The following is a 16,916-nucleotide window of genomic DNA, read 5'->3' as shown; positions in this document are numbered from 1 at the left end:
GCTACAACTTCCGGCTTCCCTTGGGTGTGACAGTTTTGTTATCAACTTTCGTTATCTGTTTTATGAAGCTGTGCGTTGCCGGCGAATACCAGAGCTCTCAGCAGAAACATATAAAGGAAATTCTACACAGATATGGGGGAAACAAAGAAAGGATTTGTAGGATTAACGATATTCGTAAGCCTAGCCGCAATAGGACTTGTCGTAGCTGCTTTTGTCACAGAGAACTGGGTGTCAGCTTTTGCACAGAAGACAAACAACACTTTTATTAGAAATGCTACCGTCGATACAGACGGAACTCTAAAATTCACAGGAAATATAACTTTCGGATTATTTTCAGGAACGAGATATGTTAATTATGGAGTTGGAGCGAGAAAGCAAACAATTGAAGGTACATTCATGTGATAATCTATTTGTTTGTTGACAAGCATGTGTAAAAATGAGTGCTACTGCATGCATATACAAAGGAGTTTGACACTTTAATTCATCAACGCCAGACTCCTTTGGTATATAAAGTTACTATTGTTTCAGAAATATGATTTATAGATTATCGTGTGTGTTTTATTACATCTCTACATAATTGGGTTTGGTATATATCATACAGAAAGTCATTTAAATTTAACACATTTATCTCATCATTAAAACAATGAATTTGACTGTCAACAATTCATAAGTGCTCTGGTTAACATATCTTTTTTTTCAAAACAAAATTTCCTTCTGAAGTTTATTAACCAGCCCACATTTGTTCTTTTGAATCTTATACTCTATGTATAACATATGTATAGCTTGCTGTGTTTAAACAGTTAAAAATGTACCTTGTAAGACTAATTTTTTCATGATCTGTTAGTTGGTATGATTCACATCATAATTTCAGGAATTACCTTAAAATGAGTTAATTATCATAGCTTGGGACATCAATATTTTACAGAGATAGGAAACATTTAATGAAAATAGTTAAAATAGAAATTAAAAAAAATAATTTAACCCCTAAACTTTATTAATTCTTTAGATGCTATTATGTATGTTGGTTTTAAAATCTCAATAATTCTGTTATGAAAGTTTTGATACAATACAATGTATTTTCATGCCAAACTAAAATTGATCTTTAGTAAGAGATATGTATCCTTCAGTGTGATACAAATAATAAATGTTCGGCAATTATGCTTTAATAAATTCTGAATGTTTACAAATGTACTTGGTTGTTGGTGCATGGTGATCATTAAAGTACTGAACAAGCAAACTGTTTACAAAATATCTAAATTTGTCACATAATTTGTAACCCATCTGTTATCCAGTGAATTATCCTGTGGAATATTTTTTATGTTTGTCACCAGTGTATATGTAATATTCCCTGAATCATTTTCCATCGGCTACACAAGTCAGAAATTTGATGTCATATGAACAACGTTGTTTCATCATGAATTGAAAAAAGCACAAGATAATGGCTGCCATCCTTTTGATTTTTGTTTTGATTTTGATTTCAAAACCTATCAAAATGTTACTGAGTTACTTGATAGAAAAAATATGGAATTTGTGTATATTAAGACTTCTTTTCAGATGTTACAAACTCCCCTAATGTATACTTGCACTTGTTGAATTATGCTATCTTATTGCTTCCTAAAAACTGTCAAATCATGAAACTTTCAACAACAACGTATTTCTTGACATCCTGTGTATTGGTGTCTCCGTGGAGAGCTTTGGTTACCACAGCTGCAGTCTGTGGTACCAGTATTTCACACCAACAAGCGAGGGACCGGAACTTACAGCATATAGTATACTTGGATGTTTGACAGAGTTTTGTGTTTCCATATACACATAAACCACTTTAGATTAAAGTAACTACAATGTACATACCAAATGTAGCTGTTACAGGTTTCATCTGTTATCAGTGATGTTAGCGAAATATAGAGGATCAGGCCTACACGTATATACACATTTAAGATATTTTAAAAAAGCCTATGAAGTAACAGACATTTTTTACCTCTGGGATTTAGCCTTTTTCTGTACATGTGGAAGCAACCTGGCCAATTCTGAAGCCAATTTTCAAGATTAATTTAATTTTTTTGGAATTTCAGATAGGTGACATTTAAATCACCAGTGTGTGTGGTTTATCTTTCGTCATTATCTTGTGAACTTAATTGTTTTTTTTAATGTACCAAGTCATCAAGATTATTCTTTAATTTCATCTGTCAGTTTTTCTTTATATAGTACATGACCAATTTAATTTAGGTATTGATCAATTCAGATTAAATACAATAAAGCTAAAATTGTAATTACCCTTTCTTTATTAGTATAAAAAAATTGTTCTAAAAGCAATGGACTGCATGAGGAAAATCGTAACTGGCTGGAAGAAATATCACAAACTACTAGACAAGGATATGTTAAAGCCCTATGAATTAGGAATAATTGAATTAATGAATAATGTGCATGAATTAATGACAGTAACTGCATGCAATATCTGAGAACACAGTGGCACATTATCGTCATTGATTCTGTTTTGTTTATTGTTTAGTTTTATATTAGATAATGGTTTTACTTGTGTTTTGTTTAGTTTGCATGCCTGATTTTTTCCCCTTTTTGTTTGGTTTTATATTGTAACAGTTGTCTGTGATGGATCTGCTGGGTATTGTGTCTTGTACAACACCACCACCCTTGAGAAAAGGAAAAAGCTTGAGATGGTGATAGATGATTACAACAACGCTTCAGCTGTGTTGGCTCAGTCATCAGGTCAATATCTGTAATGTTAATTGTTGTAGCTGATATCAAATTTCAGCTTAAGTATTGTTTTTAAGGCTTACAATATGTAGTATCATTAACATGGTTATTGAACAAAATATGTTGTCATATAATGTCATATTTGCTGTCGATAGCTCAACTGGTTAGAATGTTGATCTATGTAACTTCAGGCAAAAATCTGACATGCATTATTTATACTGCCACCTACCCATGGTGATTTGTTTCTCAGAAAGCTGAGAATTGGGCTGGTCTGTGCTGTTGAGTCCTTGCTCTGGCTAAGACACTTATTTTCTTTTGGTGATGTCTTTGAAAATAATAAATGTATATATTTATGTATGCATGACTATGTATGTAGCATTCAATGAAGCATAACATTTGTAGAAGATGTGAGACATCAGTTTTGGTCTACTAAACTTGATGTCTCAATGGCCTTGCTAATATACCATGTTTTTTCTAGTGTTTTTCCAGAGTAAAAGAAATACATTTTTACTTTATTTGGCCTTATAAAATTGCTATGTATAACACATTTTTGTTTTTTTCCATTAAAATTGATAATTACAGTCAAGTTTTGAGAGTGCACCTATAAATCTTGAGATACTGCACTCAGAGTATACTCTATAAAATACATACTTTTTAACTTTGGCTCTTCTGTAAATGACTTGCATGTGCATTTAACAAAAACATCTTTAATTCCTCTCAACTAACAAGTTTTATTCCAGATTATTTCAAAAATTAAGTATGTACAATTATTGCATCATGTAGAAAATGATATATATTTCAAATACTAGCTGTTGATTCCTTGTAATTTACTGTGATATAATTTACATTAACACTGAAATAAAAAAAGAAGCCCTTCAGTCCCTCTTCCCCAACTTAGTGACAAGGAACATAGATATCATATATATCTACTCTTAACCTGCAAATCTAAACTTGCATGTTCTCATTGTACTTTTTCTGTTTCTGTATTTCTATTTTTAGTTTCATTGATTTACACAACAGCAATATTTCGTTTATTTTCTTATGGTTATATGTAATAATATATACACTAGTACATATCATCATTACTTATGTCAGTTTTATTGCCTTGTAAAAACTTTTAACCTAAGGTAGTTTGTTGGTTACGTTTCCTTGACTTGCCCTATATCTTAGGTACAATCAGGTAGCTTTATATATATATATTATACTGTAGGTGACCTGTGTTATATTGTGGCTGGAAGGCAAGTGTAATGTAACACATGGTCAGCTAATAGTACCTTGGATAAAAATTTAAAGATACAAGTGTACATGATGTATTTAGAGCCAAACAGAGTTCTTGTAATGCTTACCATGAGGTAGTTTTACAAAAAATGACTTTCAATGATTTCCAATAGACAGTTAAAACATTTATGATTTGGTTCTCACAAAGGACCCACAACTTGAACAGTCAGTACGATAATGGTGAACTGTGAGATAATTACCTGTAGGTAAAATGGATCATTCCCCTCTCTGCTGAAAATTATTCTCTATAAGTCTTTATGAATATGATTAAGTGCCATCCACTGTGATAAACATGTTGTTAAAATTTGGAGAATTACACTCTGACAGGGATTTATTGTGTGTAGTCTGTAAAACTCTTATCAAGTTCAATTGTATTTACCTACAGAACTAGAAACCTAATTAGTGTAAATCATGGAGTTATCACTGAACTTAGCCAGCTACCATATTTTTATGAAATTTTTTTGACAGACATAATTTATCAAAGTGTCTAATAACCGACCCTGATATTATGCAATCATTGACTGTGGATTGTTTACTTTTACATTTAGAACATACACCTGTATTGTATGATAAGGCAGGGTTTTCATTGACAATCTTCTAAACTGTTGATTGTATCCAGACTAACAACCAAAGCAGCCATCATGATAATCTGTTTTAAACTTCATTTTTAGAGGAGGGATGGATGAATCAGTTTCGTTGAAATTTCATAGCAATGTTTTTGACCAAGTCTGCTTTTCAGGGCAACGCCCATGGTTAGAAGTTTAACATAATAACATAGCTAGGCTGTGTGTAATGTTTTATAGCAAATTCATTTGATGTTTACAGAAGGATTCAAACTTACTGAAAGTTCAGTTTATAAGACAGTCACTAGATTTCTTTGAAAAACTCATCTAGAAATAATTTCTTATAGAAAAAGTACTTGGTAACATAAAAAAAACCCACTATATTGAATTGCAGTAAAAATGCCTAAACATTAATGATAATACATGGTCCTTTGATAAGACCAAGCCCAATCAGGTTTGAGAAAAACTTTATGAGTCACCTCCACCTATAAACTATAAACTTTATTTATTTTACAACAATTGCCAAACAAGTTATTTCAGCTTATACCAATATTATACTCTTGTTGACCCGGATGTAAGTGCGCGAGGGGTCTTATTGTGGGGGAAATCCCAAGTGTTCAGACAGGTGACCCTTACCTTTTCACGTCCATTCCAGGAGTCGAACCCCGGACAGCTAGGTGAAAGGCGAGTGTGTTACCACTGCGCCTCTCAACCACTTCCACCTTATATCAGGATATATACCGTGGGGTATTTCCCTTCAGATCATCCCCCCCCCTCCCCAGCCTTATTACAGGATATGTAACACTGATGGTATAGGGTATCCCCCCTCCCCAGCCTTATTACAGGATATGTAACACTGATGATGTAGGGTATCCCCCCTCCCCAGCCTTATTACAGGATATGTAACACTGATGATGTAGGATATCCGCCCTCCCCAGCCTTATTACAGGATATGTAACACTGACTATGTAGGGTATCCCCCCTCCCCAGCCTTATTACAGGATATGTAACACTGATGATGTAGGGTATTCCCCCTCCCCAGCCTTATTACAGGATATGTAACACTGATGATGTAGGGTATCCCCCTCCCCAGCCTTATTACAGAATTTGTAACACTGATGATGTAGGGTATCCCCCTCCCCAGCCTTATTACAGGATATGTAACACTGATGATGTAGGGTATTCCCCCTCCCCAGCCTTATTACAGGATATGTAACACTGATGATGTAGGATATCCCCCTTCCCAAGCCTTATTAAAGCATTTGTAACAGTGATGGTGTAGGGTATTCCCCCTCCCCAGCCTTATTACAGGATATGTAACACTGATGATGTAGGATATCCCCCTCCCCAGCCTTATTACAGAATTTGTAACACTGATGGTGTAGGGTATTCCCCCTCCCCAGCCTTATTACAGGATATGTAACACTGATGATGTAGAGTATCCCCCCTCCCCAGCCTTATTACTGGATATGTAACACTGATGGTATAGGGTATCCCCCCTCCCCAGCCTTATTACAGAATTTGTAACACTGATGATGTAGGGTATTCCCCTTCCCCAGCCTTATTACAGAATTTGTAACACTGATGATGTAGGGTATTCCCCCTCCCCAGCCTTATTACAGAATTTGTAACACTGATGATGTAGGGTATTCCCCCTCCCCAGCCTTATTACAGAATTTGTAACACTGATGATGTAGGGTATTCCCCTTCCCCAGCCTTATTACAGAATTTGTAACACTGATGATGTAGGGTATTCCCCCTCCCCAGCCTTATTACAGGATATGTAACACTGATGATGTAGGATATCCCCCTCCCCAGCCTTATTACAGGATATGTAACACTGATGATGTAGGGTATCCCCCCTCCCGAGCCTTATTACAGGATATGTAACACTGATGATGTAGGGTATCCCCCCTCCCTAGCCTTATTACAGGATATGTAACACTGATGGTATAGGGTATCCCCCCTCCCTAGCCTTATTACAGGATATGTAACACTGATGATGTAGGGTATCCCCCCTCCCTAGCCTTATTACAGGATATGTAACACTGATGGTATAGGGTATCCCCCCTCCCCAGCCTTATTACAGGATATGTGTTGTAGGTATCACTGTTTGAATTAGATCTATATATAGATATTTTCCTGATTCCCTCACTTGGTTAGTTTTGATTGTGTATCATAAATTTGATGATTGACTCATGTTGTCCAAGTAATCAATAAACAAAGAGGAAGCTATACACAGCTATCACACAGATTATAGCTTTACAGCTATAGATAGACTGAACATTACACTAATATATTTTCAATGTCATTTTCAATGAGGAAATCAATAACACACCGAGGAAGGCTAGAATACTAGATAAAACTCAAGAAGTTCGTATTACAGAGTGTTACATAATTGTATTTCTTATTTTAGAAGCTGTGTCGTGAAAAGTTATTCTGTAAATTTTATGCCCACACAGAAACTACTGGATTTGCCACTTTGTCTGTCCTTACCATCTGTCCTTCCTTGTCTTTAGTTTAACTTAGCCCACATTTAAGTCAGGTGTATATATCGATCATACAAAGACAAGGAGCAGTACATCAATATAACAGCCCTCAACCACTTAATTATAAATATTGTTCTTTAGGTGGAATTTTTAGGTCTATAGCTTAATTAATTTGCTTACAGAGTACAGATTACAGAGTTATTGCCCTTTATTAGAATTTTTTGTGTTGGAAACATAACTAAAATAGCTAGGATAATTAAACTTGGTGTATTCATTCATTATACTAAGAGGATGTGCAGTGTTCCATATTCATGGCCTGCATCTCCTTAATTACACAGTTATTGCCCTGTGGTAAAAATTCTTTATTGAGTAGTCTTTAAAGTCCTGTAACTTATTTAGTTCTCTGTTGATAAATACATTTGGCTATAACTACATGGCTCTGTTGATAAATACATTGGGCTATAATTACAGGGCTCTGTTGATAAATACATTGGGCTATAACTACAGGGCTCTGTTGATAAATACATTGGGCTATAACTACAGGGCTCTGTTGATAAATACATTGGGCTATAACTACAGGGCTCTGTTGATAAATACATTGGGCTATAGCTACAGGGCTCTGTTGATAAGTACATTGGGCTATAGCTACAGGGCTCTGTTGATAAATACATTGGGCTATAACTACATGGCTCAGTTGATAAATACATTGGGCTATAGCTACATGGCTCTGTTGATAAGTACATTGGGCTATAACTACAGGGCTCTGTTGATAAATACATTGGGCTATAACTACATGGCTCTGTTGATAAATACATTGGGTTATAACTACAGGGCTCTGTTGATAAATACATTGGGCTATAACTACAGGGTTCTGTTGATAAATACATTGGGCTATAACTACAGGGCTCTGTTGAAATGTACATAGGGATATAGCTACAGGGCTCTGTTGATAAATACATTGGGTTATAACTACAGGGCTCTGTTGATAAATACATTGGGTTATAACTACAGGGCTCTGTTGATAAATACATTGGGCTGTAACTACAGGGTTCTGTTGATAAATACATTGGGCTATAACTACATGGCTCTGTTGATAAATACATTGGGCTATAGCTACAGGGCTCAGTTGATAAATACATTGGGCTATAACTACATGGCTCTGTTGATAAATACATTGGGCTATAGCTAAGCAAGAAACAGGAAACTTGGTATGTGTACCAGTTACATTGAGGTAAATTGCTGCTATAAGTTCAATTTGCAAAAAACAGCTTTATAATCCAGAGAGACTGTACTTTCTCAATGTCAAGTATTTTAAACATGTTTTATTTTTACAAATGTGAGGCTCTGTTTGTTTATACAAAAATACTGTAAATGTTAAGTTTTTGATCATTAAGATAAAGTTCTGTATAATTAAACACAGGAATGTATTGATTACTGATAGGACTGTTATTAATGGTGTGTGAAGTGAGACTTAATCACCAGATAGTACCATGTTAGTCAGCTCACATACTATAACCAGTCAATATTGCTAGTACCACCATACAAGTAAATTATATGATACAAGTAAATGTAACAAAAAATCTGAAATAAAAGTGGTGTCCACAGTTACTGACCTGTTCTGTGTGTTTTACAGTTAAAGATGAGCTGTATGAGTTTGGCCTGTTCCCGTATGGTTTCTGGGTAGCCACCATCGTCTTGTCATCGCTCGGCATGGCCTGGGGCTTGGTCTCAATCGGATTCTCCATCTTTAACATCGTTGGCAAACCAATAGAAACCATCACAGGCCCAATGGGCCTTTACCTTTGGAATGGTTTGGCATGTAAGTAAATCTTCAGAAAATTTTCAAAGTTCAATATTGTAGAATAATTGAAATCTATGCAATACATCTCTACAGCTTAAATTAATGTTTCAAATCAAGTACAAATATAATGTATTATATCACATGTAGACATAAAACCGTTCTGTGTTGTTAAGGTCAAGGTCATAAAACAGTTAGATCATGGTGTAGAGGCCAAGGTCATACCTAGATTGTGATGTTCAGGTCAAAGTCATAGAAGACCTGGATTGTCGTTTATGTAGGTCAAGGTCATACAAGTCCTAGATTGTGGTGTATAAGTCAAGGTCATTCGAGTCAGATTTAGTATATATATAGATCTAGGTCATACAAACTTATATTTTAGTGTGTAGGTCAAGGTCATACAAGTCCTAGATTGTGGTGTATATGTCAAGGGTCATTTGAGTCATGGATTGTTGTGTATATACATGTCAAGGTTATACAAGATTTAGATTTTAGTGTTTAGGTCAAAATAATATAAGACTTACATATGGTGTATAGGTCAAGATCATACAGGACCTTGGTTGTGGTGTATAGGTCAAGATCATACAGGACCTTGGTTGTGGTGTATAGGTCAAGGTCATACAAAACCTAGATTGTGGTGTATAGATCAAGGTCATACAAGACCTAGGTTAGTGTATTACCTGTAATAGTACTGATTTTAAGTCTTAACTTTTGGGGGAATGGCTCAGTGGATGGTGTACTCACCTTTCGCCAAGGCAAGTGGTTTTAGATTCCACAATTAGAGGTGAACCTTTCCCAAGCCAGGTTCAACCTATCCCCACCTCTTTTTCTCCATATTAAGCAATGAGAGTGATAAAATATTTAATTTTACTGGTTTTGATATTAATATTGTAAAAGACTATGATTTATTTTTAGAAAATTATTTGAATTATTGAATAAGGTGATAAACCAGTGTTAAAAAATTCTAAATCAATTTTTTTTTTCGTGATGGGCTGTGTTATGTAAATGATCTGATGAATAAGACACTTCTTTACATTGCCAGTACTGTTCTCAGCCCTTGGGATGGTGATGTACCTGGTATTGTTTTTCCGTTACTACAATTACAATGTCCTACCACTGGAGGATCGTCTGGCAGACTTCACCACCAAGGACAACGCCAATCTCGCCTACTCATTCTACTTACTGGTGACTGCAACTGGGCTCTACTTCATAAACCTTTTTCTCCTCATGTTTTCTGGTGTCAGACTCAAGTGTGGCTTCACGCGGGAGGCTGATAAAGTCATCGATAACGGAATTATACTGTACTAATATAGTATTGCCAACGCTGTACAGTACAAAGTCAGTAAGATAAGGTAGTATGGATGATAACATATGTCTTTAAACAACAATAGAAAATACAATCATTGAATGAATTGAATTGAGGGACTTTTAATAGACAAAACACCTTTCTATGGGAAAGATTGAAACATAAAATGTTCCTTTATGTAGATGTGCCATTGTGGGGTTAAAGAAAGATTACATATTGTGAACACCTGATGGTTATCGGCCTTGAATTTACAGTAGATGGTTTGTTGGTCAGGCCCTCTAAGTGATGATGCCATATTAAGAAATTTCTGGTAGTCTTGCCACTGTAGTTGGTGTTGCAATAGCAGGAGATTTGGTTGGACAGGCCACTCTAGTTGGTGCTGCCACATCAAGATATTTGTGGCAGTCAGGCCACTTGAAATGTTTTTGCAACATCAAGAGATTTCTTTGGTCAAGACATAAGAGCAGATAGTTGTGACAAACTTGACTAGGATCTCTAAAATAGATTTAACTTCATTTGTTTTAGAGATGAACTGACTTGGTATCAATTTTATACAGTGATTGTATAGAGACAGTTATTGATGATTTAAGTAAACCAAAGTCCTTTAAACTGTAAAATTATTTTATTACTGAGAAAATCAGCAGAAATGAAATCCCAATGATATTTTTTACTTTATTGTCAATGATGATTGGGGAGCAGGATAACTTTACTTATGCCATAATAGATTTCCAGTTTGATTCCATCCAAAATGTGGTTGATAAATCACTTCTATTTTTCAAGATTTATTGTGTTGTTTCATTTTTTAAAGAAGAGTACTTTGTACTCTCTGGAATACTGATCACTCCCTGGGATGGGGATAAGGTGGGGGGAGGAGGCCACTGTTGTGAAAAAAATTATGAAATATATGTGACATTGAATATTATGAAATGTAAGTGTCTGATATCTCTTCAGTATCTAAATTTACTTAATTTGTAGTGATTTTTTTAAGTGAACCCAGAGAGTATGCTACATATCATTAAAAATGTCTGTTGAAATTCTTCAGTACATACATTCCCGTTAACAGAGTCTGAGATCTAATGATTTATGAGTCAACTTGCCCTCATGGTTTTAGAAATCCTGTCTGGTAAATCTTGTTTTGAAAATTCCCTCATAAAAATCACTGATTAGGTACGTATTTACTTTAATAAATTTATATTTAAAACTAATTTTGATTAATCACATATTGATTAAAAAACCCAACAAAATCTGCATGTTTACACTCTGGACGATCTCTGATCTGATTGTCTTAGTTGAGGATCTTGAGTAGAGTCTGTCACACAGAATTCTCCCAAATTCTTGATTCTTACGTAGAATATCTGTGACTATAAACGTAAATGTAGGAATGATTTGTGTACAAGCAAGGAGTAAGGTATTTGTAAAATTATCTCTAAAATCATAATTGCATAAATTAAACCATCAACCTAGGTTGTTTTATTTTTACTTTCTCAGGATGTCATGACCTTTCTTTAGGACTCTCTGATTTTTACTTTTAGTTTTGCCATTTTTATTGACTGATTTGTAATTTACCAGAAATCAACATACGAGTCCTGAGTCCTGTCCTCATAGAATTTCTGCTTATATGTAATTTTTTCTCTTTGGGACCCATGGTATTAAGGCATAAACTTGAAAAAAAACTCATGAAAATAAATTGTAGATTGATCTCAGCTTTGTAGAAAGTTAACCTTCTGAATTTATAGTGAATCCTCGGAAGACTTTATTTCTCATGTAAAACTGTTGCTGAACATAAACTTTGATCAATTAGATTAAGCAAGTAAATGTTTTTGTATTGAATCCATTGTATTGGTAAATGTAAAACCAAAAATAATGTTGAAATAATGTCTTAAATTTTTTCTGATGAAGATAGATACAGGGAGTAACAAGTTTTATGTATACACATTATGTATCTCACAATAAGCCCATATCTAATAATAAGCTGTTCCTGCTCAATAAAATTACAAACAAATTTTGTCCTGTAATAAGCCGCCCCCCAACGTTCAGTCGGAGGTTGTTTAATGACTTCCTTGACTTATTATAATCATGTAATAAGCCCACTCCTGACTTAGTGTCAGATGTTGTGTTGAGGCCCCTGGACTTCTTTCAGGACAGATACCGCTTATTCTTATCACGGCCATTTTAATGAAGAAATCCAAAATCCATCCTAATTAGTGATTGTATCATTTTTGAATCCTATGTAATGACCTTGTGAACCTCTTTTGTATCTACTGTTCAGCGTGAACAGCTTGTGTTTTTGTCACACATTATTTTGCTGATGTAGTGAGCTGACTTTTGTGGGTGTCAGACATATGAAGGAAGTTAATATTTTTATATGATGTTACATTGATGTGTTGAGTTATGACCTGTATACTTGTTGATATCCATTGTTGTCTAGAATCACTGATGATTCCTTGCCAGCTGGTTTTGGTGAGAAGTATTTAATATGTACTTACAATCAATAGTTTTAGTTAGAATGCACTTTTTAGAACTTTAAATGCGTTCAGTCATGATAGCAGGTATAAATTTAGGATTGTTTCAAGGGCATGACCTTTTTGTTTATGATAATAACACTAGGTTGTTTTGTGTTGAAGATGATGTATTTGTTGTTGTTTATTGTGAAATTGACATTTGCCTCATCAAAGTTTATCACATGGTGATATAGATCACGTGACTAAGAATCAAAATGGTTGAATAATTAATATATAAGTCTTTATTTATGAATTCATCAGTGATACTGTCGTGTCATTTAACATATTTTAAGCATGATGTGAAAAATTTCTTGCCCCACAAATTGATTTTTACTGTAAATCTAAATACATTCTATGTCATTTTCCAATCCTCTTGGTACATATAAATATAACACTTTTGATATCTTCTCTAAAATAATATATTGAAATTGGATAATTTTCCTTTTTTTTTTTTTAACCTTTGTATTAAACTGGCCAATGAATACCAAACTTGTCCATTCCAATACTTCCGCCTGCAGAAGTATATTCATTTAAGTTTTAAATACTTTGTTATAAACATGTCAAAAGGGATTATTTGTTACCTAAACAATTGTCACTTGCCATAAATATGAGCTCTTGCCATAAATTGATGTTTACAATAGTTTTCCTGTTGATGGTAATTTTGGCTGTGTCAATGATTTTTGTATCAATTTTGTTTTTTTATTTTTCATCTTCTTAATATCACGCTTACTTCTGCAACTGTCTTGTGCAAAATAGGGCAAGTCTGGATTTTGAAGTGATCAGAGCTGTATAGTTGGTGCAGTGTCAGTAATGATTTCTAGAAAATTATATTAAAACATAAACTTTCCAATAATTTCACATACCTGTGACTTTAACCAAAGATTTGATAAAATCCTTGTTAGAGAACTTATTCCTACATCAGAAATCAAACCCTGTAATCCAAACTTTTACTGATTGTCCTATTTATAGGTGTAATATTATGAAGTTGGTTTTCATTTCACATCAAATGATCATGAACAATTTGGCTAAGTCAGATATTTGATATATCCTGTGGTCAGCTGATAATTCATGTTTCAATTTTGATTCTAGTCAAAAAAGGATTTGAAAATTTCAAAGCTGTAGTCCTTTTTATTAATTTTTTTTCTGGTGTTCTCATAATAATCTGTTTTAATTGGTTAGTAGAGGAGTCTAATAGTATATCTTGTCCATTATAAGTTTACATTTTGAAAAATAAAAAATGTGAGTAGATTCCTTTTATTACAAAAACTTTAAAAGACAAACTTTAATTATTTTGTGTTGTTCGTGTTGTACGATTATATGGGGAAGGGATTCACCTTATATCAGGAATTTGTTCTTTTTGACAATGGCATCCATGCAGTGTCGTCAACCTGTAGGAATCATATCAAAATCAAGGGTGATCGGGTGTTTTAAAGTGTCGTCAAGACAATCATGGTGTTATGTTGGCACATTATTTGGAATATATAAGATCCAAAAATTTATTTAGAAATTCTAAATGCTTTTAAGCATGTTATAAGATGACCAATAATGATAACATCAGCTAGGTGAATGTGACAACATCAGCTAGGTGAATGTGACAACATCAACTAGGTGAATGTGACAACATCAACTAGGTGAATGTGACAACATCAGCTAGGTGAATGTGACAACATCAACTAGGTGAGTGTGACAACATCAGCTAGGTGAATGTGACAACATCAACTAGGTGAGTGTGACAACATCAGCTAGGTGAGTGTGACAACATCAGCTAGGTGAATGTGACAACATCAGCTAGGTGAGTGTGACAACATCAGCTAGGTGAATGTGACAACATCAGCTAGGTGAGTGTGACAACATCAGCTAGGTGAGTGTGACAACATCAACTAGGTGAGTGTGACAACATCAGCTAGGTGAATTTGACAACATCAACTAGGTGAGTGTGACAACATCAGCTAGGTGAATGTGACAGAATCAGCTAGGTGAATGTGACAGAATCAGCTAGGTGAATGTGACAACATCAGCGAGGTTAATATGACAACATCAGCTAGGTGTATGTGACAGAATCGGCTAGGTGAATGTGACAACATCAGCTAGGTGAATGTGATAAGATCAGCTAGGTAAATATGACAACATCAGCTAGGTAAATGTGACAACATCAGGTAGGTGAATGTGATAACATCAGCTCGGTGAATGTGACAACATCAGCTAGGTGAATGTGATAGAATCAGCTAGGTGAATGTGACAACATCAGCTAGGTGAATGTGCTTGTATTTTGGTCTGTTCCCCATTTTTCTGGTTCAGTTAAATTGCCAACAATTGATGTTATCTCTTTCTGATTCGAGGGGAAAACCTTAAATTTTTTATGGATATACTAACAAATAATGTCGTCGGTTGATATGTGATTTGAACGGCCATTGACAAATAGATATGTGATGTTCATTATGCTTGTAAATAATGGCCACTATGCAAATTTTAGAGGAGATGTACACTGGATGTGTTCCTCTTCTGGATCTGCTCATGGTATTTATGTCGTAGTGAAAAGATTGAACCTTACAAATTAGTGATCGAATGAATACAATGTGTTTAATTATTATCACTGATTCCAATAGATTTTACAGACGACACTGACTTTGAATATTTGTATATAGTAATGGGTGTATATTAAATGCTTATTGATGAACTGCGTGGTACAGCTGATTTATCCATCTTAAGGACACTTCATTTAAACAAAGAATCAAAAGTTTGGAATCTTCATGAAAAATCGGAACAAACTAACCCTGTGTTTCAGTCACCATGGTAATTTTGTTTATATATATTTCTAAAAGAATATGAAATCTGTGTTCAACTATTCTGAATCATTCTCAGAGCTGTTGGGCTCATCAGCTTGTATAACCGACTGCATGATTGAAGGGAAATAACTTCTGACAGAATGCACCATCTTAATTTTATCATTTGTTTACTAGTTTTCACAAAGCAGGTTGTGTTTAGTTCTATTAGTGTGTGGCTAGTCAGTGTTAACTAGGTTGCTACAAATTTGTTTAGATGTAAGAATTTATTGTTAATTCTTAAACTTTTACAAAATTGTTACTTTTTTTTCTTGGTAGAAGGAGTAATTATCTTTGTCATTAGAAATAATTTGATGTTAAAACAGAAATGTTAAATATCCATGTTGTGATAGACAGTAACAAACTTGTTGTCCACTGTGGCAAATCAGTGTTTAGCCCATTTATAGAAAAGACAACAAGTTCAAGCTTCATACTGGCAGCAGCCGTAACACAGTACATCATAAACAAGCACTTTCAGGGGGCTCAGTTGTACATATATACCTGGTAACTTATAAATGTGTGTGTATATTTTTGTATATCTGGGTATCATTGTGTTGACATATACACAATGTATATATAGAATTGTGTATTTCCATGCGCACATTTTATAAGTTAGAATTTTTCTTTTTTTTGTGAACAATTTTTTTAAACAGAGGTGCTTTTTACTATTCCAGTTTTAAGAATAAGGAATCGGGATTTGTCCTAAAATTGTGATTCTTACGCAAAATTGTGGTTCTGAGTGTTATTTGTTGATTGGTTTACTACCCAACATTCCTAGATTTGCTTCGTTACATTTATTGATGTGCAATGATTTATAAGTTCAAGAAAACACCTGTATCCTATCAGGAAGGATTGTTTTAATCTCATAACATGCTTGTCAGAATGGGGTTGGTTGTTCTCATTTGTTATCCTGATGTCATCGAGTTATGTGTATTGTACATGACAAAGAAAAAAAAATGAAACCTTAAATTATCATTTCAAATTTCATATCAGTTTTAGGAAATTGTGTTTTTGATAATGTTTGTTAAAATATTGTGGTTGTGATGAAGTAAAATAGCAAGATCATTCCAGCTTTTTATGAGGTTTATGAAACTTTCTATTTTCAATTTAAGGACATTTAAAAGGAATGTCAATTTAAAGATTATTTCATATACGGTATACATGAAAATGAAACTCATTAAGATTATGTGGCTGTGCCTATATATTTTTTTTCAGCAGTCACCAGCACTGTACAGTTGTAATTTCGTTCACAATTCAATGTTAACAGCACAGTCAGCTTTAGTTAAGTGTTCTAATGTAATATCATTAATCAAATTATTTTTTCTAAATCTAGTCTGTTTATTTTTTTTATGATTATAATTAATGATTTATTGTTGATAATTTTATTTGTTTTACAAAACGAAACTTTTGTAAAGTTTGATTTAGCTATATCATTTGTACTTTTCAA

General features: G+C 34.1%; 1 protein-coding gene across 1 annotated transcript; it reads left to right on the top strand.

The window, feature by feature from the left end:
- The first annotated feature begins 132 nt into the window (after positions 1 to 132).
- LOC132558063 (clarin-2-like) lies at positions 133 to 10,148 on the top strand. Its single transcript, XM_060222586.1, has 4 exons — positions 133 to 388; positions 2,599 to 2,724; positions 8,676 to 8,861; positions 9,883 to 10,148. Exons 1-4 carry the CDS (start codon positions 133 to 135, stop codon positions 10,146 to 10,148), a joined length of 834 nt encoding a protein of 277 aa, XP_060078569.1.
- Positions 10,149 to 16,916: the final 6,768 nt, after the last annotated feature.

This window comes from Ylistrum balloti, unplaced genomic scaffold (assembly GCF_031769215.1).
Source record: "Ylistrum balloti isolate Yb309-2 unplaced genomic scaffold, AGI_CSIRO_Ybal_v1 Utg370754, whole genome shotgun sequence".
Classification (NCBI taxonomy): Eukaryota; Metazoa; Mollusca; class Bivalvia; order Pectinida; family Pectinidae; genus Ylistrum; species Ylistrum balloti.
The sequence above is the reverse complement of the archived record's forward strand: the minus strand, read 5'-3'. Positions and strand labels throughout refer to the sequence as shown.

Coding starts and splice junctions, on each gene's coding strand:
- LOC132558063 (XM_060222586.1), top strand. CDS start 133: ATGGGGGAAACAAAGAAAGGATTTGTAGGATTAACGATATTCGTAAGC. Junction 389..2,598: donor GAGAAAGCAAACAATTGAAG/GTACATTCATGT, acceptor ATATTGTAACAG/TTGTCTGTGATGGATCTGCT. Junction 8,862..9,882: donor CCTTTGGAATGGTTTGGCAT/GTAAGTAAATCT, acceptor TTACATTGCCAG/TACTGTTCTCAGCCCTTGGG.